We start from the raw sequence: 25,120 nt of genomic DNA on the forward strand, positions 1-25,120 counted from the left end.
CTGTCTCCAGTACTTTTCCACTAGTTCACCCCAGAATTTAAGAACTCTCCTGCTCTTTATTTCAGCAAAGTTAAATTCAAAATCTCAACCCTACTGCAATGCTCTTGACTTCTGTTTCATGATCTTAAAGTTTTCTTGCTGTTTAACTCCATCTGATACCATTTTTCTTTTACACTTCAAGTTTAATATTGATAGACATGAATATTCCTTTTCTGAAACACTTGAGTGTTAAAGGGGAGAAGAATGTTGAACATGTTAACTTCATTAAAGTTAGTAATTTTCATTACCTGGGCTGGAACTTTCTGAGACACCAGTAACTCTGCTTGATACCACAGCAGTACCTGCAAAGACAAATGAGGGACACTTCATATCAGACATAGCTTCTATTGCTAGTCTCAAAGATCAATAACAGGAAGAGAAAGGGAATCAGATGCAAATCTAGGCTAATATTGCAGTTAGCCCATAGAGAAATTTTATGAAGTAAAAAATAAACAAAAAACAATGACAGGAAAAAAAAAAAACCCTCTGAGTAGAAGAAGCCACGTGGATTTTATAACTTGTTGAAGAAATGCTGGTTGGATATCAGCCTCTTACTTTTCCCTTTAGTAGTAGTGCCCTTGTGTACTTTTACAAAATTATCTGGTGGCTCTGCATGGAGCCCAGAAACTCAGAACAAGAAAACAACAGATGGCTGGAAGAGGACATGCTCTAAAAAGATTCTGCCCATTTCCTGGCCCTTTACCATTATCCTAAACATTCCCCTGTGTTGAAGCAAAGGCATAAGAATCATTAACTGAGAACACAACAGATTTGAACCATTGACACTTACTTGTTTGCCTTCCAATTCCAGTGCTAGTCCCTAAGAAAGGCAAATAAGACTGAAGTTAGAACTTGCTGTGCTGATGCTACAACAGACAGTAAATTCCAGAGAAGGGCTCCAAGGCTTAACTACTTGGAGCCACTTATTAAATATTTGCTTGCCTGTGTTGGAACTTTCAGGAATAACTGTTGTGCCAGAGGCTCTCCCAGTGGTACCTACAATAAGAGAGAAGCATGAGCCTCACGAAGGCTTTCTCACCCTGAGTACTATATTGACAAGTGTGCTGTTTCTCTGAAGCAATCAAAAACAGTTTAACAATTTTTCTTGCACAAAATGTTAAGCTTGGCATATTTTCCAAAACACTTTCTCATGACTATTCAAATAAAATATAGGGGGAAAAGTCACACTTGCACCATAGATCTTATTTCTCTAAATATAGAATCATCTAGAGTCTGATATCCAATGAGAGAATGTCTGTCCTATAGTCACATGATTTACTTCTAGTGACTTAACTTCCCAGTTTTCCCGCACTGAAACAAAAACAAAACAAACAAAAAAACCAGAAAAAAAAATTGTCTAAACTTGTGATCAAGGGTTAGGCATCTCAATCAAAGCCTTAATTAACAAATTTACTTGCATCTAGTATAGTGATCTTCCCTCATTTCTTGGTTACTGGTGACCCCTACTGATTCTGGGCTATTGCCTGACAAAACAAAGGGAGAAAATTTCCAAATAAAGAATGTATCTAGAGAATTACATCTATAGTATGTTCTCTAGGAAAACTCGGGGAGATAATAGAGGTTGTCCTTATGATCTGTTATTAAATTAAAAGAAACCAGTTTTAAGCCATGTTAATTTTCATTCACATATGCAGTAAACTCAAGTGAAAAAATTATTGAGAATCCAAAACCTGGCAAAACTCACCTGATAAAATTCTTGTTTCAGTGGTTCTATCATGTTCTTTAAAAGTTGTTGCTTCTAGAAGAGCAAAGGAGGAAAGTTGAGAAGCTGGAGTTTGAAATTGTGAAAATGATATAACAGTGTATGATCTTCTCCCTACAGCCACTTAAAGGAGCATTTCTTTCACTTTTGACTTACCTGCATTGAAACTTCCAGGTGAGGATGTAGTTCCAGAGCCTGTCCCAGTGGTACCTGGGAAGGGAGAGAGAAGAAAAGAAAGGGGAAAAAAATGGACAGGGATAACTTTCTTACTGGATGGAGATCATGGTTCAGGAAAAACAATGTGTTTTTGTAAAAGACTGCATTCCTTCTCTAGGATTCCTTGTTCCAAAAGGTGAAATAAATATCCTTTGATATGTTTCATTTCCTGTGGTAAACTCCAGTTTTCTGGTATCCTTCTCTTCTGGAATTAGTATCATGGAGATGGCTGTCTCCCCAATCTTCACTTTTTCAACTTCCCCATCCTCACACATTTTGCTTCTATTAGTAGTAGATTGGCTCCCTGAAATTGTGTTAGGGACTCCTGAAGGTTAAAATGGGAAGGATCAAGAATCTTGAAATTTTAATTATTTTGAGGCAGTTCTTTTAATTTCGAAGTTTTATAATTGTAAGGCTAGGCTCTCAGGAAAGGAAAAAAAAAAAAAAAGACATTAAAAACAGAAATGTTCCCCACAAATTCTGGTTGACCCTGTTTGATCTGACATTCTGAATCCCTAAATCAGAAGCAATACAGTTTCCAGCACTCCCAGACTCTGCTTTATGGATTTGACTTAACCCATACTAGCAACTGCTGAGCTGTGACTCTTCCCTTTTTCAGGCTTCTTTGCCCACCTATATAATAACCCAAGGAATCATGTTTCAATTTATTTTTCATCTCTTTTCACTCTGTATGTTCACCATAAGGAAATACACCAGCATCCACAGTTTAAAATAACATTTGTAAGTTCAGTTCAGTTCAGTTGCTCAGTCGTGTCTGACTCTTTGCGATCCCATGAATTGCAGCACGCCAGGCCTCCCTGTCCATCACCAACTCCAATCACTAAAAAATCTCTCTCTCCAATGAAACCTATCTTCTGTATTCTGGTTGCACTTATTTCTCCTGCTGAGCATACTAAGTGGACACCTCAGAGTACCTTAAACTAAAACTATCAAAAATCTGACCTCACTATATCTCCTGTCAGTTATAATTCTTTTTCTTCCTCCAGTATACAGCAAAATTTAGTGGATGGCACTAACATCCATCCACACAGGCACTCAAATTATGAATTAGAATTCATCCACAGTCCTTGTTATCCTTTATCCCTCCCATCACCATGCTGAAATTGATTCTAACTTGCCAACATATTTCTCATTCCTTTTGATCACCCTTCTGCCTTCTATTCTCTCACATCACTGCCTTATTTCAGTCTCTAATCATGCATAACTTCTAACAGCCTCAAACTGGATGACGTCTCCACACTTACTCTCCTACTCTCCTTCATATCAATTCTCTAGTTAATTCTCTAATTAATCTTCCAAAAAGGCAAATCTGTGCATGGTAATCAACATATCAAATAACTTTTAATTATACCTTCAGTTCAGTTCAGTTGCTCAGTCGTGTCCAACTCTTTGCAACCCCATTAATTGCAGCACACCAGGCCTCCCTGTCCATCACCAACTCCCGGAGTTCACCCAAACTCACATCCATCGAGTCAGAGATGCCATCCAGCCATCTCATCCTCTGTCATCCCCTTCTCCTCCTACCCCCAATCCCGCCCAGCATCAGAGTCTTTTCCAATGAGTCAACTCTTCAGATGAGGTGGTCAGAGTACTGGAGTTTCAGCTTTAGCATCATTCCTTCCATGGAACACCCAGGACTGATCTCCTTCAGAATGGACTGGTTGGATCTCCTTCCAGTCCAAGGGACTCTCAAGAGTCTTCTCCAACATCACAGTTCAAAAGCATTAATTCTTCGGCACTCAGCTTTCTTCACAGTCCAGGTATCACATCCATACATGACCACTAGAAAAACCATAGCCTTGACTAAACGGACCTTTGTTGGCAAAGTAATGACTCTGATTCTTAATATGCTATCTAGGTTGGTCATAACTTTCCTTCCAAGGAGTAAGCGTCTTTTAATTTCATGGCTGCAATCACCATCTGCAGTGATTTTGGAGCCCCCAAAAATAAAGTCTGATACTGTTTCTACTGATTCCCCACCTATTTCTCATGAAGTAATGGGACCAGATGCCATGATCTTCGTTTTCTGAACGTTGAGCTTTAAGCCAACTTTTTCACTCTCTTCTTTCACTTTCATCAAGAGGCTTCTTAGTTCCTCTTCACTTTCTGCCATATGGGTGGTGTCATCTGCATATCTGAGGTTATTGATATTTCTCCCAGCAATCTTGATTCCAGATTGTGCCTCTTCCAGCCCAGCATTTCTAATGATGTACTCTGTCTATAAGTTAAATAATCAGGGTGACAGTATACAGCCTTGACGTACTTCTTTTCTTATTTGGAACCAGTCTGTTGTTCCATGTCCAGTTCTAACTGTTGCTTCCTGACCTGCATATAGGTTTCTCAAGAGGCAGGTCAAATGGTCTGGTATTCCCATTTCTTTCAGAATTTTCCAGAGTTGATCGTGATCCACACAGACAAAGGCTTTGGCATAGTCAATAAAGCAGAAATAGATATTTTTCTGGAACTCTCTTGCTTTTTCGGAGATCCAACAGATACTGGCAATTTGATCTCTTGTTCCTCTGCCTTTTCTAAAACCAGCTCGAACATCACCATGAAATCATGTTTTAAATTTCTGTATCATAGCTGACATCTATACTACAATATTATTATGGTAAAATATAAAATTGATGCATCATTTCCTTTTTTCCTTATTTTAGGAAATTTCTGTTATGATTTTGAGATATAGAAGTTCCAAAGAACCTCCCAGCACCTGCTCTTGCAGCTCTCTCATTACCTGGATTGCATTTCATAAGTATGCTGGACTTTAATAATTTCCTTAACTGTTTTATACTACTATGTGTTTTAATAGAAGAGGAAATATTTCTTCCCTGATCATTTCCATTTTTTAAACAAAAAATCTCAATGTGAGGCTCCAAGAATGCCTTAAGTTATTTCAGTCACCTTAATTTACATGGGTTGGAAACTTCTTGGTACCAGTGACTTCATCTTATGTAATGGTAGTGACAATGAAGACAAGTAAGAAAGTATCTACTTGTCCTCAAAAAAAAGACTCTTGTTTTCATGATGATATTTACTGTCAGAAAACTATGTTCTAATAAATATGAATCTGATGAAATCTTTAGTCCAGGAAATTCTAGTACACTAAGATAACCAGTTTTAATTGGCTCTGCTGCTGCTAAGTCGCTTCAGTCATGTCTGACTCTGTGCGACCCCATAGACAGCAGCCCACCAGGCTCCGCCATCCATGGGATTCTCCAGGCAAGAATACTGGAGTGGGTTGCCATTTCCTTCTCCAAGGAAGGTCTTTAAATGCAAAATTTTGTCATCTCTTCTCTATAGAAAATAACCAACTAAAAATAACCCTACAAATAACCAACTGAATCTCAACAGTTATGCAATAGCATGACTGACCTGTTTGTATTCCACGCCCAGTGGCATCACTGTTGAGTCTTGAAGTGATAGTTTCTAGGAGTACGAAAGGAAAATTTAACATGATTTTAAACAATATTGAAATCTGGAAAAAGTGTTGTAATAATAGAAGAAATGGTCCCAAAGAAGATGGCTTTTGCCTGAGATACATATAGAGAGCTTTCTTTGGTATCTTTGACTAATTCATGTTGAAATCTTCTGAAACAAATATGGTAAAAAAAGATATACCAGTGACATTTGAATTGGAAGTGAAAATGAGGCTGAGAGAGAATGATAGATTATGAAATTGAGAGAGAGATAGTAACAATATTTTTTTTGTCCTTTGAATAGCACAGATGGATAATTCACATGATTCTTAAAAGCAGTAAAGGGGCTTCTTTGGCCAAAGAGAGGCAAATACCATGTTTTCCCAGGATCTCTTTCATTTCCCAAGCCAGTAAATGCAAAAGTCTCAGAAAAGAGACCTTTCTCTACGGCTTAAGACTTTGGGTAAAAGTGATTTTCTTCTCCACATTTATTTCATTTCCTGTGATTTGGTTTCCTGTTGCTTCAGTGGGTACTCCTCAGTGTGTGTTCAGGGGTATAAATTTTTAAAATTTGATTTGTTGGGACTTTGGTCATGAGGGTAAACCCACAAGAATGGGTTTTACATGGAAAAGAAGTCCAAGATGAATGAATTAAACATAATACTAAACAGGAGTGGAATTTTCTGGTGCTCTGGAAACTCCAGTTAATCCTGAAGTAGCACCTGCAATGGCAAGATGGATAAAGGATTGAGAACAACACATCATTCTTAGCTTCAGAGAATCACATCTGAAAAGCTGACATATGGAGAAATTCAGTCTGAAGAGCCAAATCTGACTCACCTGATATACTGTCTCTTCAAATGGAATATGAAACTCTTTCTCAGCCAGTTTTCTTACTCATTCATCATCTAACACAAACTTAAATAGAAAACTGTTGAACCCAAAGGCAGAAAGAGCCAACTGCTCACCAGTTGCTGTTCTGACTTCAGTGGTAGTTCTGACTTCTGTAGGAGTTGTAGCCTCTGAGAAGAAATAGGAAAAAGTGGTATGGGATGCAGAAATTCAGGGAAATGTATAAGAGTATTACTATCTGTAATATCTCTATAGGAGACATCAGGTCTCTAAAGTTAATACAGGCAAGTTTCTTCAACTTTTCCATGACTCACTTGTGTTGGAACTTCCAGGTGCAATGGTTGTACCAGTAGTCACCCCCATGGTAAGTGAAATCACAAGAGGAGAGAATCAATTTGTGATTCCCTTTTACTAGGGATTCAAACTAGGATTTGCTTTAGAACAAATAATATAAGGAACTTTATTGCTTTAAAGTGGTACATCATGTGTGGTCTCTATTATGCCACTTTATTACAAATATACCCAAAAAGGCAATTCACATGGGGTAAAATGAAGGGCAGTTAATATCTTAATAAGTGAAGTGAGTGAAAGTCACTCAGTCATATCCGACTCTTTGCGACCCCATGAACTATACAGTCCACAAAATTCTCTAGGGCAGAATACTGGAGTAGCCTTTCTCTTCTCCAGGGAATCCTTCCAACGGAGGGATCAAACCCAGGTCTCTCACATTGCAGGCAGATTCTTCACCAGCAGAACCACAAGGGAAGCCCAATATCCTAATAATTTGTACCCAAAATGAGATTCAGATAGAATAGAACAAAACTCCCCTTAAATTTATAATGGCCAACATGATTTAGATTAAGATAAAGAGAAAAATAATTATTTAGTTGTTGCTACTGCTGCTGCTGCTAAGTTGCTTCACTCGTGTCCAACTCTATGAGACCCCACAGACAGCAACCCACCAGGCTCCCCTGTCCCTGGGATTCTCCAGGCAAGAACACTGGAGTGGGTTGCCATTTCCTTCTCCAATGCGTGAAAGTGAAATTGCTCAGTCATTTCCAACTCATAGTGACCCCATGGACTACAGCCCACCAGGCTCCTCCACCCATGGCATTTTCCAGGCAAGAGCAATGGAGTGGGGTGCCATTGCCTTCTCTGGTTTAGTTGCTAGTGCTCACCTATTTTAACTCCACCCTGGGTGGTTTCACTACTCCCCAAAGAAATTGTAGCCCCTAAGTAAAAGAAAGAAAGGAGAAGAATACTAAATTTTGAAGATGCATATAACTTGGAAAGTTGGGTGGTATCCACTGAGTATGGTAGGGAAGGTTTGGAGGAGTTGAAGGAAGAAGCCAAACCATCACGAAGTTCCTTATACTCCCCATTAGGTTAGTACTTTACCTGTGTGAGAGCTTCCAGGTGCAACTGTTGTGCCAGAGATTGCACCAGTGTTACCTGAAGCAGAAGAGAGAAACAGATAATTCAAATAGTGATGCATTTACCAACCTGAGAATGGCCCATAAGACTGTCTGGGACTTGAAGATATAAGATTCTTCTTAGAGTTATCCTGTTAAAACAAGTTGCATTCTCCATTTTTAAATTCAGGGCCACAATAAAGACATTGGCTTATGTCCCAAATGATTTGCTTCTTAGAGTTAAATATCAGAGGTTTCTGGGCCTCTCCCATATTTACCTGTTTTACTTCCAGGGCTTGACCTCTCAGATGTGCCAGTGGTGGCTCCTAATAACAAGAAATAGAAACAATATCTGAGTAAATGCATTTAATCATATTTAAGTTCATAACATCTGAAATTCAAAATTTTAATAGTCATAAACTTCCAGAGCTGCTCCCACCAGCTCTATTTCCTTAGTTGTAACTATATGGAAATATTAATATGTTGCCTCCATCTTACACTAGGGTAATAGCTTGAATGTCAAAAAAGAGAATCCTTTTTGGACTCCCCTCTTAAGAACAATATAAAGTTTACCCCAGAAGAAATGGGGTAAACCTTATACAAATGCCCTTCCTTTAACAAATGCCCTATGAATAGGCAGAATTCAAGAACTGCCAATTTCCTTTGTTTGGTTATGTTTCCTTCTCTGAAGGTTCTAACTTCTGAGAGTGACAAGGTAGAAATTAGTGAGGGCTAACAGAAAGTCATAAAAAGACATCATGTGCTGAATATGGAAGTTCAAATAGTTTTGATATATTTCAGACAAGACTTTTTACTGGGAAGATATTAGCACAATTAGTAACTCAGTAGTGCCCACCTGTGATTATTCCAATTCTTGTTGTTCTCCTTTCTCCTAAGGAAGTTGTGGACTCTGAGAGAGGGGGAAATGGAAGAGAGATGATTGGAAACCATGTAAGGATCATGAAAAGATATGGTAGTTCTCTTATGTAGGATAACACTTGAGGAACCTCATCATAGCTGGGCTCACGGAAGATTCCCTATCATTTTGTTGAATTACCTGTGTTGGAACTGCCAGGGGCAACCGTTGTGCCAGGGATTACCTTAGTGGTACCTGAAACACAAAGGGTCTAGTCATCACAGTGACTTGGGTTTGTCTTCTAAAGTCCTGCCTCTAGGAGAAATATGCCATATCAAAGGGTCCTTTCACTGCTTTCCTGATGAGTTGACAGTTGTATGACTTTTCTATTATTCATGTCATTAAGAAAGCAATCAAAATATCCCCAAGATGAAGCAACTTTCTCAAATATCTCATTTATTCCAAGATAAGAAGAAGGGTGGTTTTGTCCCAGGTTCACCTGTCACACGCCCAGTCGCTTGGCCTCCTGCTACTGCAGTGTTATCTTCTGCGGGATGAAAGGAAGGAAAATATTTGAATGTGCCAAGGAAAATACTTAATATTACAATGGATTATTTAAGAAAATAAAATCTTTATATAGGTAGGACTGTTCACATCACTTTCTCTTCTTTCTAGGTATGTAATATTCCTTGGTTCCCCCTAACATACTAGTGATGTGTATGCCATCCCAAAGGAAAACTCTTCACACCAATTAGACACACCAATCCATCTTTAGACAGTTACAAGCTATATGATGGTATTGAAAGATCTTCCATAACATGTTAAATCTAAAAGACAATGAAAGCTACTCTGTAAGAGATCACACCTCCCAATAGGTTAGTCTATGGAGAGTCATAATTCATGCTAAACCCAAACTTCAAGCATCTCATTCTTACCAGGTCTGAGCCCAGTTCCAGATGTGCTGTTGCTCGCTATTAAAGTCGTGGCCTCTGAGAAAAAAAAATGATGAATGATGAGGTCTGAGGATTTGGGATAATAGGAAAAGAATGATGCTGATATTTTATAAGAGTAGGTTTACTAACTACCTTATGCGGTTAAATAAATAAAGAAAGAAAGCTGAGTGCTAAAGAATTGATGCTTTTGAGCTGTGGTGTTGGAGAGGACTCTTGAGAGTCCCTTGCACTGCAAGGAGATCCAAACAGTCCATTCTAAAGGAGATCAGTCCTGGGTGTTCACTGGAAGGACTGATGTTGAAGCTGAAACTCCAATACTTTGGCCACCTGATGCGAAGAGCTGACTCATTTGAAAAGACCCTGATGCTGGGAAAGATTGAGGGCAGGAGGAGAAGGGGATGACAGAGGATGAGATGGTTGGATGGCATCACCTACTCAATGGACATGGATTTGGGTAGACTCTGGCAGTTTGTAATGGACAGGGAGGCCTGGTGTGCTGCGGTTTATGGGGTCACAAAGAGTCAAACACGACTGAGCGACTGAACTGAACTGAACTATGCGGTTAAATATCAAGAGCTCCTTCTTGTTAACCTACCTGTGTGGGAACTCCCAGATATGGTTGCCTTGGAGAATTTTCCTGAAGTACCTAGAGTGAGAAAAATTAAAAGATCAACACAGCATTATCTCCCCAATGAATACTGAAGTAGCACTGGAAGACCTTTCCTGCAGAGTTTTGATGCTAGAGGAAATGAGCCATCAATTACTTTCCACAGTTTCCTTTCCTGACCCACCTACTTACTCCTTTTTCATAGATTCCCACTGACAAGGAAAGCAGATTTTGTGTCACCCTCACTAGTTTTACTTCCAGACCTGGACTCCCTGGTGTGGAAGGAAGGAAAGAGGCAAGGAGGCAAGGAAAGAGTGAGGAGGAAACAGGCAGATGATGGGTTCATCTTTCTAAATTTTACTCATCAATTACTTGAGTTATTTTGATATTCATATATTTAAAATAAACCACATTGACTCTAGCACTCTGATAAGGTGAAATGTTATTTCAAGGCACATTGTGAAAAACTGTAATTTTGTCATTTTAATTTCAGTTTATCTGCAATGAGTTTTGTTGGAATTGTGTTGTCTGAGCCTAATAAAGGAAAGATTAAATTCATGTTTTAGTTAAATAATATATTTGAATTTTTATTTTTAAAATCCATTTCAGTGCTTCAACTGCCATGATGTATAACATTTTTATTAATAAACAAGAATATGTTATTTTCATTGAGATTATCTTAGAAATTCAGCTCAGGGTGAGAAAGACCTCTTGGAAGAGAAATTGTAAAATCATCTGAGTTACAAATTATTAAATGAGAAACAGAAACATAACCCTTTTCCCATATAAAATGTTTACACATAGGTAGTTCTTTGCTTCCAGTTAAAGGCTAAAATCTTGAACTTGGAAAATGAAAAAAAAAAAAAAAAGAAAAAGAAAAGGTAAAATACATATTGTGCCCAGTAGTCACACATTAGTGACTATGAAATTAATTTATTATTATGATGTTCAATACATAATTTGAAGCATGGTTATTCATTTAGATTAACATAACTATAGGTTGAATAGATAATAATTATACATATAGTCTGAATCAAATTATTTTCTAGTGATTAGTCTGTAAAATAATTTTACATAAGTAGAGTTTGTAATAGCAGTTAGAATAAGCATAGGGTAAATCTTTAAAACAGAAAAATAAAGAATAAACAATCTATTTCTTAAATAAGAGACAATTTAGTTACTAAACCTAGGTTCTATTAGATAACCTGCAAACTGAGAAATGATGTTTTTCTCAACATGCTCATGATACGAGTATATTACTAGTTTGGAAACTTGATAATATACTGTACCCTTGAGTAAATAATTTAGCCCATTTATTGTTAGGAAAAAATTGCCTTACAAGTTATATGTGAATTTTGTGTAATGTTGTAATAATTGTAAAAAGAAGTTAAGAAATAAAATTTCGATTGTAAAATAATGATATTATAGCTTTAATGAATAAAATGTCCCAAATCTTGCAGTTTCAGAATGGCAAATGCCAAAGTTTGTTAATACTTTAAAATTTGTAAACCTCTTTTTATTATCTGCTGGTGTAGTTATTATTTACAGTTAGAAATGGGGAAATTTAAGCTTTGTAAATATTAAAAGAAAGCTTTTATTAATGGATAACTAAAGATCATCATATATTTGCCTTAGTAGAAGATGCCCTTGTGGTAAAGAACAGACTTTGAGTCAGCAAACAATGGATAGAAATATTGTCTTCACTATTTATTTGCTGTAGAACTTGGACCAAACTTATACAATATCTTTTCTAAGTTCTTCATGAGTAAAATGAGATAGCAATACTTATTTAAATATTTAAATTAGATATTATATTTAAAAGCATTGTATTGTTTAATTGGAATTATTATTTTGCATTTTTATTATTTTTAATATAAATTTATTTTAATTGGAGATTAATTACTTTTGCATTTTTAAATAGCCAGTGAGCATGAAAACAAGTCCAAAAAATGCATCTGGCATTCCCTGCTTACTTACCAGTAGCAGTCATGTCCAACTCTTTGCAACCCCGTGGACTGTAGCCTGCCAGGCTCCTCTGTCAATGAGGATTCTCCAGACAAGAATACTGGAGTGGGTGACCATTTCCTCCTCCAGGGGAATCTTACCAATCCAGGGATCAAACCCACATCTCTATGTCTCCTGCGTTGGCAGGTGGGTTCTTTACCAGCAGCACCATCTGCAAATATTATTGCTTAAATATGGCTAAATTGACTTGCCTTCATATGTGGCAGCTTCACTTCCTGACTCCCAAGTTGTTCTCCTGGCTCCTGTGATTTTACCAGTTGATGACCCAGTTGTCTCGGACCCTTCAGCTGATGTCCTAGTTGTCCATAATCCTCCAGGTGATGGTCTAGTTGTCTTCGAACCTTCAGCTGAGGTGCTAGTTGTCGCTAATACTCCAGTTGATGATCTAGTTGTCTCTAAACCTACAACAGATGTTTGTGTTGTCCACATCGCCTCAGATGATGGTCCAGTAGTGCCTAAACTTACGAGAGAGATTCTAGTCGTTCTTCTCAATCCATCTGTTGATATAGCTGTCCCTAATCTTTCAGCTGATTTTCCACTTGTTCTTGATCCTGTAACAGTGGTCCCTGCTTCTCCAGATGATGGTCCAACTGTCTCTGAACCTACAATAGATGGTCCAGTTGTGCCTGATCCTCCAGATCTAATGTTCCCTGTAGCATCAACTGATGATACAGTGGTTGATGATCTTATATCTCCTTTCCCAGTTGGCCTTGATCCTCTGGCTGACGGTCCAGTTGTTCCTAAGCCTACAAAAGAGATTGTAGTGGTTCCTGTCCGTCCATCTGTTGATCCAGATGTCCCTCTTCCTTCAAGTGAAGATCCACTTGATCCTGATCTTATAACAGTGGTCTCTGTTTTTGCAGATAATGGACCAGCTGTCTCTGAACTTACAACAGATGGTCTACTTGCCCCTGATGCTCCAGGTCTAGTGGTTCCTATAGCATCAGCTGAAACTACAGTGGTTGATGAACCTAAATCTCTGGACTCAGTTGTCCATGATTCTACAGTTGATGGTTCTATTGTTCCTGCACCTAAAACAGAGACTTTAGTTGTTCCAGTCAGGTCAACTGATGACCTAATCATCTCTGATGTTCCAGATGATGGTGCATCTGTTCCTGAAACTACAACAGATGTTCTGGTAGTTATTGTCAGTCTACCTGCTCTTCCAGTTGTCTGTGATCCTTCAATTGATGGTCTGCTCGTTCTTGTTTCAGTAACTCTGGTCTCTTTTTCTCCAGATGATAGTCCACTTGTCCTTGAAACTTCACCAGATGTTACAGTTGTCCTTGTCATTCCAGATGATGGTGTACTTGTTCCTGAAGCTACACGAGAGATCCTAGTGGTTGTAGTCAGTTCAGCAGGTGATCGAGTTAACCCTGATACTTCACCTGATTTTCCACTTGTTCCTGATCCTATAACAGTGGTCCTTGTTTCTCCAGATAAAGGACCAGCTGTTTCTAAATCAGCACTAGATATTCTAGTAGCTATTGTCAGTCCACCTGCTGATCCAGTTGTTAGTGACCCTTCAGCTGATGTTGTACGTGTTTTTGATTCAATAACAGTGGTCCTTGTTTCTCCAGATGATGGTCTAGTTGTTCCTGAGCCTACTACAGAGATTCTAGTGGTTCTTGTCAGTCCAGCTGTTGATCCAGTTGTCCCTGAACCTTCACTTACTGATCCATTCATCCTAGATTCAGTAACAGTGGTTTCTGTTTCTCCAGATGATGGTTCAGTTGTCCCTGAACTTACAATTGAGATGCTAGTGGTTCTCAGTCCAGCTGTTGACTCAGTTCTCCCTAATCCTTCACTTGGTGATCCACTAGTTCTGGATTCAGTAACAGTGGTCCCTGTTTCTCCAGATGATGGTCTAGTTGTCCATGAACCTACAACTGAGACTCTAGTTACTCTGGCCAGTCCAGCTGTTGATTCAGTTGTCTCTGATCTTTCACCTAATGATCCATTAGTCCTAGATTCAGTAAGAGAAGTTCCTGTTTTGCCAGATGATGGCACAGGTGTCCCTGAAACTACAACAGAGACTCTAGTGGTTCTTATCAGTCCACCTGTTGATCCAATTGTTCCTGATCCTTCATCAGATGATCCACTAACTCTAGATTCAACAACACTGGTCTCTGTTTCTCCAGATGATGGTCTACTTGTTCCTGAACCTACAATTGAAATTCTACTTGGTCTCGTTAGTCCAGCTACTGATCTGCTTGTCTCTGACATGTCACCTGATGATGCACTAGTTCTAGATTCAGGAAGACTGGTGCCTGTTTCTACAGATGATGGTCTAGTTGTCCCTAAATGAACAAGAGAGAATCTATTGGTTCCCAAAACTTCAACTGATGTGTCAGTGCTTCCTATTTCATCCATAGATGATCCAGTTGCTCCTGATGATTCAAAAGATGGTCTGAGACTCCTGGAATCTACACCAGAGATTATAGTTGTTCCTACTATTCCATTTGTTGATACAGATGGTGTTATTTCTTCAGTTGAAGACAAACTGGATCCTGAACCTATAAAAATGGAACTTGTTTTTCCAGATGACGATTCAGTTGGCAGAGAAACGATATCATATGGCATTGTGGTTCCTGGAACTGGATATAATGGTGCATGTGTCCCTGAACCAACAATAGATATTTTATGGGTTAATGTAAGGTGAGCTGTTGATGCAGTTGTCTCTGAGGATTCAGCTAATAACCCATGTCTACTTGATCCTTTAACATCACTCCCTGTCGCTCCAGAAACCTGGACAGGTGTTTCTGAACCTACACCAGGTGCTGCAGTTGCTGATGACCCTCCTGGTGATGATCCAGGGCTCACTGCTCCTCCAGATAAAGGTAAGCTGGTCCCAGATCTTATGAAATCAGTCCCCGTTGCTCCAGATAGGGTGACGGTTGGCTCTGAACTGACAGGAGGTCTTCCACTCGCTCCTGCTCCTCCTGCGGTGGATGGTTCAGGGGTTCCAGGTGCTCCGGATAGGGGTACGCTGGTTCCTGATCCTACAACAGTTGCCCCTGTTGCTCCAGACGATGGGGAAGTGGTCCCTGAACCTGGACCACGCGTTCCGGTTGCTTCCGAACTTCCTGCTGATGATCCAGGGGTCACTGGTGCTCCAGAGACAGGTACGTTGGTTCCTGATATAACACTGGTCCTGGTTTCTCCTGAGAGTGGGGCCGTAGCCGCTGACCCTGCCCCACTTCTTCCGGTTGCTGCAGATCCTCCTGGTGTGGAGCCAGGCAAGCCTGATACTGCAGTTGAAGCTAGACCGGGCTCAGATCCGATTACAGCACTCGTTCTCGTAACCCCAGGCAATAGGCTGGTGGGCTCGGAAAGTGCGCCAGGTTGTTGAGGGGTTGCTGACCCTCCAGGTACTGATGACCTGCTTCCTGGTGTTTCAGCTGAAGGCACACTGGTTCCTAATCCTCCAGCAGCCGTCCCTGCAGCTGCAGATAATCTGGCAGTTTGCTGGGAATCTACACCCGGTGTCCCCGCTCCTGCTGACCTTCCTGTGGTTGATCCAGGTGTCGCTGGGATTCCCGCGGAGGAGAAACGGGTGCCGGATTGTCCAGCCGTAGTCCCTGTGGCTCCAGAGGAGGCGACAGTGGGCTGAGAACCTTCACGAGATACTGCGGTTGCTCCTGACCTTCCTGGTGATGATCCAGGGCTCGCTGCTGCTCCAGACAGAGGTACGCTGGTTCCAGATCTGAAGGCATCAGTCCCTGTCGCTCCAGAAACCTGGACAGGTGTTTCTGAACCTACACCAGGTGCTGCAGTTGCTGATGACCCTCCTGGTGATGATCCAGGGCTCACTGCTCCTCCAGATAAAGGTAAGCTGGTCCCAGATCTTATGAAATCAGTCCCCGTTGCTCCAGATAGGGTGACGGTTGGCTCTGAACTGACAGGAGGTCTTCCACTCGCTCCTGCTCCTCCTGCGGTGGATGGTTCAGGGGTTCCAGGTGCTCCGGATCGGGGTACGCTGGTTCCTGATCCTACAACAGTTGCCCCTGTTGCTCCAGACGATGGGGAAGTGGTCCCTGAACCTGGACCACGCGTTCCGGTTGCTTCCGAACTTCCTGCTGATGATCCAGGGGTCACTGGTGCTCCAGAGACAGGTACGTTGGTTCCTGATATAACACTGGTCCTGGTTTCTCCTGAGAGTGGGGCCGTAGCCGCTGACCCTGCCCCACTTCTTCCGGTTGCTGCAGATCCTCCTGGTGTGGAGCCAGGCAAGCCTGATACTGCAGTTGAAGCTAGACCGGGCTCAGATCCGATTACAGCACTCGTTCTCGTAACCCCAGGCAATAGGCTGGTGGGCTCGGAAAGTGCGCCAGGTTGTTGAGGGGTTGCTGACCCTCCAGGTACTGATGACCTGCTTCCTGGTGTTTCAGCTGAAGGCACACTGGTTCCTAATCCTCCAGCAGCCGTCCCTGCAGCTGCAGATAATCTGGCAGTTTGCTGGGAATCTACACCCGGTGTCCCCGCTCCTGCTGACCTTCCTGTGGTTGATCCAGGTGTCGCTGGGATTCCCGCGGAGGAGAAACGGGTGCCGGATTGTCCAGCCGTAGTCCCTGTGGCTCCAGAGGAGGCGACAGTGGGCTGAGAACCTTCACGAGATACTGCGGTTGCTCCTGACCTTCCTGGTGATGATCCAGGGCTCGCTGCTGCTCCAGACAGAGGTACGCTGGTTCCAGATCTGAAGGCATCAGTCCCTGTCGCTCCAGAAACCTGGACAGGTGTTTCTGAACCTACACCAGGTGCTGCAGTTGCTGATGACCCTCCTGGTGATGATCCAGGGCTCACTGCTCCTCCAGATAAAGGTAAGCTGGTCCCAGATCTTATGAAATCAGTCCCCGTTGCTCCAGATAGGGTGACGGTTGGCTCTGAACTGACAGGAGGTCTTCCACTCGCTCCTGCTCCTCCTGCGGTGGATGGTTCAGGGGTTCCAGGTGCTCCGGATCGGGGTACGCTGGTTCCTGATCCTACAACAGTTGCCCCTGTTGCTCCAGACGATGGGGAAGTGGTCCCTGAACCTGGACCACGCGTTCCGGTTGCTTCCGAACTTCCTGCTGATGATCCAGGGGTCACTGGTGCTCCAGAGACAGGTACGTTGGTTCCTGATATAACACTGGTCCTGGTTTCTCCTGAGAGTGGGGCCGTAGCCGCTGACCCTGCCCCACTTCTTCCGGTTGCTGCAGATCCTCCTGGTGTGGAGCCAGGCAAGCCTGATACTGCAGTTGAAGCTAGACCGGGCTCAGATCCGATTACAGCACTCGTTCTCGTAACCCCAGGCAATAGGCTGGTGGGCTCGGAAAGTGCGCCAGGTTGTTGAGGGGTTGCTGACCCTCCAGGTACTGATGACCTGCTTCCTGGTGTTTCAGCTGAAGGCACACTGGTTCCTAATCCTCCAGCAGCCGTCCCTGCAGCTGCAGATAATCTGGCAGTTTGCTGGGAATCTACACCCGGTGTCCCCGCTCCTGCTGACCTTCCTGTGGTTGATCCAGGTGTCGCTGGGATTCCCGCGGAGGAGAAACGGGTGCCGGATTGTCCAGCCGTAGTCCCTGTGGCTCCAGAGGAGGCGACAGTGGGCTGAGAACCTTCACGAGATACTGCGGTTGCTCCTGACCTTCCTGGTGATGATCCAGGGCTCGCTGCTGCTCCAGACAGAGGTACGCTGGTTCCAGATCTGAAGGCATCAGTCCCTGTCGCTCCAGAAACCTGGACAGGTGTTTCTGAACCTACACCAGGTGCTGCAGTTGCTGATGACCCTCCTGGTGATGATCCAGGGCTCACTGCTCCTCCAGATAAAGGTAAGCTGGTCCCAGATCTTATGAAATCAGTCCCCGTTGCTCCAGATAGGGTGACGGTTGGCTCTGAACTGACAGGAGGTCTTCCACTCGCTCCTGCTCCTCCTGCGGTGGATGGTTCAGGGGTTCCAGGTGCTCCGGATAGGGGTACGCTGGTTCCTGATCCTACAACAGTTGCCCCTGTTGCTCCAGACGATGGGGAAGTGGTCCCTGAACCTGGACCACGCGTTCCGGTTGCTTCCGAACTTCCTGCTGATGATCCAGGGGTCACTGGTGCTCCAGAGACAGGTACGTTGGTTCCTGATATAACACTGGTCCTGGTTTCTCCTGAGAGTGGGGCCGTAGCCGCTGACCCTGCCCCACTTCTTCCGGTTGCTGCAGATCCTCCTGGTGTGGAGCCAGGCAAGCCTGATACTGCAGTTGAAGCTAGACCGGGCTCAGATCCGATTACAGCACTCGTTCTCGTAACCCCAGGCAATAGGCTGGTGGGCTCGGAAAGTGCGCCAGGTTGTTGAGGGGTTGCTGACCCTCCAGGTACTGATGACCTGCTTCCTGGTGTTTCAGCTGAAGGCACACTGGTTCCTAATCCTCCAGCAGCCGTCCCTGCAGCTGCAGATAATCTGGCAGTTTGCTGGGAATCTACACCCGGTGTCCCCGCTCCTGCTGACCTTCCTGTGGTTGATCCAGGTGTCGCTGGGATTCCCGCGGAGGAGAAACGGGTGCCGGATTGTCCAGCCGTAGTCCCTGTGGCTCCAGAGGAGGCGACAGTGGGCTGAGAACCTTCACGAGATACTGCGGTTGCTCCTGACCTTCCTGGTGATGATCCAGGGCTCGCTGCTGCTCCAGACAGAGGTACGCTGGTTCCAGATCTGAAGGCATCAGTCCCTGTCGCTCCAGAAACCTGGACAGGTGTTTCTGAACCTACACCAGGTGCTGCAGTTGCTGATGACCCTCCTGGTGATGATCCAGGGCTCACTGCTCCTCCAGATAAAGGTAAGCTGGTCCCAGATCTTATGAAATCAGTCCCCGTTGCTCCAGATAGGGTGACGGTTGGCTCTGAACTGACAGGAGGTCTTCCACTCGCTCCTGCTCCTCCTGCGGTGGATGGTTCAGGGGTTCCAGGTGCTCCGGATCGGGGTACGCTGGTTCCTGATCCTACAACAGTTGCCCCTGTTGCTCCAGACGATGGGGAAGTGGTCCCTGAACCTGGACCACGCGTTCCGGTTGCTTCCGAACTTCCTGCTGATGATCCAGGGGTCACTGGTGCTCCAGAGACAGGTACGTTGGTTCCTGATATAACACTGGTCCTGGTTTCTCCTGAGAGTGGGGCCGTAGCCGCTGACCCTGCCCCACTTCTTCCGGTTGCTGCAGATCCTCCTGGTGTGGAGCCAGGCAAGCCTGATACTGCAGTTGAAGCTAGACCGGGCTCAGATCCGATTACAGCACTCGTTCTCGTAACCCCAGGCAATAGGCTGGTGGGCTCGGAAAGTGCGCCAGGTTGTTGAGGGGTTGCTGACCCTCCAGGTACTGATGACCTGCTTCCTGGTGTTTCAGCTGAAGGCACACTGGTTCCTAATCCTCCAGCAGCCGTCCCTGCAGCTGCAGATAATCTGGCAGTTTGCTGGGAATCTACACCCGGTGTCCCCGCTCCTGCTGACCTTCCTGTGGTTGATCCAGGTGTCGCTGGGATTCCCGCGGAGGAGAAACGGGTGCCGGATTGTCCAGCCGTAGTCCCTGTGGCTCCAGAGGAGGCGACAGTGGGCTGAGAACCTTCACGAGATACTGCGGTTGCTCCTGACCTTCCTGGTGATGATCCAGGGCTCGCTGCTGCTCCAGACAGAGGTACGCTGGTTCCAGATCTGAAGGCATCAGTCCCTGTCGCTCCAGAAACCTGGACAGGTGTTTCTGAACCTACACCAGGTGCTGCAGTTGCTGATGACCCTCCTGGTGATGATCCAGGGCTCACTGCTCCTCCAGATAAAGGTAAGCTGGTCCCAGATCTTATGAAATCAGTCCCCGTTGCTCCAGATAGGGTGACGGTTGGCTCTGAACTGACAGGAGGTCTTCCACTCGCTCCTGCTCCTCCTGCGGTGGATGGTTCAGGGGTTCCAGGTGCTCCGGATAGGGGTACGCTGGTTCCTGATCCTACAACAGTTGCCCCTGTTGCTCCAGACGATGGGGAAGTGGTCCCTGAACCTGGACCACGCGTTCCGGTTGCTTCCGAACTTCCTGCTGATGATCCAGGGGTCACTGGTGCTCCAGAGACAGGTACGTTGGTTCCTGATATAACACTGGTCCTGGTTTCTCCTGAGAGTGGGGCCGTAGCCGCTGACCCTGCCCCACTTCTTCCGGTTGCTGCAGATCCTCCTGGTGTGGAGCCAGGCAAGCCTGATACTGCAGTTGAAGCTAGACCGGGCTCAGATCCGATTACAGCACTCGTTCTCGTAACCCCAGGCAATAGGCTGGTGGGCTCGGAAAGTGCGCCAGGTTGTTGAGGGGTTGCTGACCCTCCAGGTACTGATGACCTGCTTCCTGGTGTTTCAGCTGAAGGCACACTGGTTCCTAATCCTCCAGCAGCCGTCCCTGCAGCTGCAGATAATCTGGCAGTTTGCTGGGAATCTACACCCGGTGTCCCCGCTCCTGCTGACCTTCCTGTGGTTGATCCAGGTGTCGCTGGGATTCCCGCGGAGGAGAAACGGGTGCCGGATTGTCCAGCCGTAGTCCCTGTGGCTCCAGAGGAGGCGACAGTGGGCTGAGAACCTTCACGAGATACTGCGGTTGCTCCTGACCTTCCTGGTGATGATCCAGGGCTCGCTGCTGCTCCAGACAGAGGTACGCTGGTTCCAGATCTGAAGGCATCAGTCCCTGTCGCTCCAGAAACCTGGACAGGTGTTTCTGAACCTACACCAGGTGCTGCAGTTGCTGATGACCCTCCTGGTGATGATCCAGGGCTCACTGCTCCTCCAGATAAAGGTAAGCTGGTCCCAGATCTTATGAAATCAGTCCCCGTTGCTCCAGATAGGGTGACGGTTGGCTCTGAACTGACAGGAGGTCTTCCACTCGCTCCTGCTCCTCCTGCGGTGGATGGTTCAGGGGTTCCAGGTGCTCCGGATAGGGGTACGCTGGTTCCTGATCCTACAACAGTTGCCCCTGTTGCTCCAGACGATGGGGAAGTGGTCCCTGAACCTGGACCACGCGTTCCGGTTGCTTCCGAACTTCCTGCTGATGATCCAGGGGTCACTGGTGCTCCAGAGACAGGTACGTTGGTTCCTGATATAACACTGGTCCTGGTTTCTCCTGAGAGTGGGGCCGTAGCCGCTGACCCTGCCCCACTTCTTCCGGTTGCTGCAGATCCTCCTGGTGTGGAGCCAGGCAAGCCTGATACTGCAGTTGAAGCTAGACCGGGCTCAGATCCGATTACAGCACTCGTTCTCGTAACCCCAGGCAATAGGCTGGTGGGCTCGGAAAGTGCGCCAGGTTGTTGAGGGGTTGCTGACCCTCCAGGTACTGATGACCTGCTTCCTGGTGTTTCAGCTGAAGGCACACTGGTTCCTAATCCTCCAGCAGCCGTCCCTGCAGCTGCAGATAATCTGGCAGTTTGCTGGGAATCTACACCCGGTGTCCCCGCTCCTGCTGACCTTCCTGTGGTTGATCCAGGTGTCGCTGGGATTCCCGCGGAGGAGAAACGGGTGCCGGATTGTCCAGCCGTAGTCCCTGTGGCTCCAGAGGAGGCGACAGTGGGCTGAGAACCTTCACGAGATACTGCGGTTGCTCCTGACCTTCCTGGTGATGATCCAGGGCTCGCTGCTGCTCCAGACAGAGGTACGCTGGTTCCAGATCTGAAGGCATCAGTCCCTGTCGCTCCAGAAACCTGGACAGGTGTTTCTGAACCTACACCAGGTGCTGCAGTTGCTGATGACCCTCCTGGTGATGATCCAGGGCTCACTGCTCCTCCAGATAAAGGTAAGCTGGTCCCAGATCTTATGAAATCAGTCCCCGTTGCTCCAGATAGGGTGACGGTTGGCTCTGAACTGACAGGAGGTCTTCCACTCGCTCCTGCTCCTCCTGCGGTGGATGGTTCAGGGGTTCCAGGTGCTCCGGATCGGGGTACGCTGGTTCCTGATCCTACAACAGTTGCCCCTGTTGCTCCAGACGATGGGGAAGTGGTCCCTGAACCTGGACCACGCGTTCCGGTTGCTTCCGAACTTCCTGCTGATGATCCAGGGGTCACTGGTGCTCCAGAGACAGGTACGTTGGTTCCTGATATAACACTGGTCCTGGTTTCTCCTGAGAGTGGGGCCGTAGCCGCTGACCCTGCCCCACTTCTTCCGGTTGCTGCAGATCCTCCTGGTGTGGAGCCAGGCAAGCCTGATACTGCAGTTGAAGCTAGACCGGGCTCAGATCCGATTACAGCACTCGTTCTCGTAACCCCAGGCAATAGGCTGGTGGGCTCGGAAAGTGCGCCAGGTTGTTGAGGGGTTGCTGACCCTCCAGGTACTGATGACCTGCTTCCTGGTGTTTCAGCTGAAGGCACACTGGTTCCTAATCCTCCAGCAGCCGTCCCTGCAGCTGCAGATAATCTGGCAGTTTGCTGGGAATCTACACCCGGTGTCCCCGCTCCTGCTGACCTTCCTGTGGTTGATCCAGGTGTCGCTGGGATTCCCGCGGAGGAGAAACGGGTGCCGGATTGTCCAGCCGTAGTCCCTGTGGCTCCAGAGGAGGCGACAGTGGGCTGAGAACCTTCACGAGATACTGCGGTTGCTCCTGACCTTCCTGGTGATGATCCAGGGCTCGCTGCTGCTCCAGACAGAGGTACGCTGGTTCCAGATCTGAAGGCATCAGTCCCTGTCGCTCCAGAAACCTGGACAGGTGTTTCTGAACCTACACCAGGTGCTGCAGTTGCTGATGACCCTCCTGGTGATGATCCAGGGCTCACTGCTCCTCCAGATAAAGGTAAGCTGGTCCCAGATCTTATGAAATCAGTCCCCGTTGCTCCAGATAGGGTGACGGTTGGCTCTGAACTGACAGGAGGTCTTCCACTCGCTCCTGCTCCTCCTGCGGTGGATGGTTCAGGGGTTCCAGGTGCTCCGGATCGGGGTACGCTGGTTCCTGATCCTACAACAGTTGCCCCTGTTGCTCCAGACGATGGGGAAGTGGTCCCTGAACCTGGACCACGCGTTCCGGTTGCTTCCGAACTTCCTGCTGATGATCCAGGGGTCACTGGTGCTCCAGAGACAGGTACGTTGGTTCCTGATATAACACTGGTCCTGGTTTCTCCTGAGAGTGGGGCCGTAGCCGCTGACCCTGCCCCACTTCTTCCGGTTGCTGCAGATCCTCCTGGTGTGGAGCCAGGCAAGCCTGATACTGCAGTTGAAGCTAGACCGGGCTCAGATCCGATTACAGCACTCGTTCTCGTAACCCCAGGCAATAGGCTGGTGGGCTCGGAAAGTGCGCCAGGTTGTTGAGGGGTTGCTGACCCTCCAGGTACTGATGACCTGCTTCCTGGTGTTTCAGCTGAAGGCACACTGGTTCCTAACCCTCCAGCAGCCGTCCCTGCAGCTGCAGATAATCTGGCAGTTTGCTGGGAATCTACACCCGGTGTCCCCGCTCCTGCTGACCTTCCTGTGGTTGATCCAGGTGTCGCTGGGATTCCCGCGGAGGAGAAACGGGTGCCGGATTGTCCAGCCGTAGTCCCTGTGGCTCCAGAGGAGGCGACAGTGGGCTGAGAACCTTCACGAGATACTGCGGTTGCTCCTGACCTTCCTGGTGATGATCCAGGGCTCGCTGCTGCTCCAGACAGAGGTACGCTGGTTCCAGATCTGAAGGCATCAGTCCCTGTCGCTCCAGAAACCTGGACAGGTGTTTCTGAACCTACACCAGGTGCTGCAGTTGCTGATGACCCTCCTGGTGATGATCCAGGGCTCACTGCTCCTCCAGATAAAGGTAAGCTGGTCCCAGATCTTATGAAATCAGTCCCCGTTGCTCCAGATAGGGTGACGGTTGGCTCTGAACTGACAGGAGGTCTTCCACTCGCTCCTGCTCCTCCTGCGGTGGATGGTTCAGGGGTTCCAGGTGCTCCGGATCGGGGTACGCTGGTTCCTGATCCTACAACAGTTGCCCCTGTTGCTCCAGACGATGGGGAAGTGGTCCCTGAACCTGGACCACGCGTTCCGGTTGCTTCCGAACTTCCTGCTGATGATCCAGGGGTCACTGGTGCTCCAGAGACAGGTACGTTGGTTCCTGATATAACACTGGTCCTGGTTTCTCCTGAGAGTGGGGCCGTAGCCGCTGACCCTGCCCCACTTCTTCCGGTTGCTGCAGATCCTCCTGGTGTGGAGCCAGGCAAGCCTGATACTGCAGTTGAAGCTAGACCGGGCTCAGATCCGATTACAGCACTCGTTCTCGTAACCCCAGGCAATAGGCTGGTGGGCTCGGAAAGTGCGCCAGGTTGTTGAGGGGTTGCTGACCCTCCAGGTACTGATGACCTGCTTCCTGGTGTTTCAGCTGAAGGCACACTGGTTCCTAATCCTCCAGCAGCCGTCCCTGCAGCTGCAGATAATCTGGCAGTTTGCTGGGAATCTACACCCGGTGTCCCCGCTCCTGCTGACCTTCCTGTGGTTGATCCAGGTGTCGCTGGGATTCCCGCGGAGGAGAAACGGGTGCCGGATTGTCCAGCCGTAGTCCCTGTGGCTCCAGAGGAGGCGACAGTGGGCTGAGAACCTTCACGAGATACTGCGGTTGCTCCTGACCTTCCTGGTGATGATCCAGGGCTCGCTGCTGCTCCAGACAGAGGTACGCTGGTTCCAGATCTGAGGGCATCAGTCCCTGTCGCTCCAGAAACCTGGACAGGTGTTTCTGAACCTACACCAGGTGCTGCAGTTGCTGATGACCCTCCTGGTGATGATCCAGGGCTCACTGCTCCTCCAGATAAAGGTAAGCTGGTCCCAGATCTTATGAAATCAGTCCCCGTTGCTCCAGATAGGGTGACGGTTGGCTCTGAACTGACAGGAGGTCTTCCACTCGCTCCTGCTCCTCCTGCGGTGGATGGTTCAGGGGTTCCAGGTGCTCCGGATCGGGGTACGCTGGTTCCTGATCCTACAACAGTTGCCCCTGTTGCTCCAGACGATGGGGAAGTGGTCCCTGAACCTGGACCACGCGTTCCGGTTGCTTCCGAACTTCCTGCTGATGATCCA

The 25,120-nt window shown here is 46.4% G+C and overlaps 1 protein-coding gene across 1 annotated transcript; it reads left to right on the forward strand.

The window, feature by feature from the left end:
- Positions 1-11,649: 11,649 nt before the first annotated feature.
- On the forward strand, positions 11,650-15,472 carry LOC138078638 (calphotin-like). Its single transcript, XM_068971445.1, has 4 exons — positions 11,650-11,668; positions 12,327-14,408; positions 14,496-14,729; positions 14,865-15,472. Exons 1-4 carry the CDS (start codon positions 11,650-11,652, stop codon positions 15,470-15,472), a joined length of 2,943 nt encoding a protein of 980 aa, XP_068827546.1.
- The last annotated feature ends 9,648 nt before the right edge of the window (positions 15,473-25,120 follow it).

This window comes from Capricornis sumatraensis, chromosome 4 (assembly GCF_032405125.1).
Source record: "Capricornis sumatraensis isolate serow.1 chromosome 4, serow.2, whole genome shotgun sequence".
Taxonomy (NCBI): Eukaryota; Metazoa; Chordata; class Mammalia; order Artiodactyla; family Bovidae; genus Capricornis; species Capricornis sumatraensis.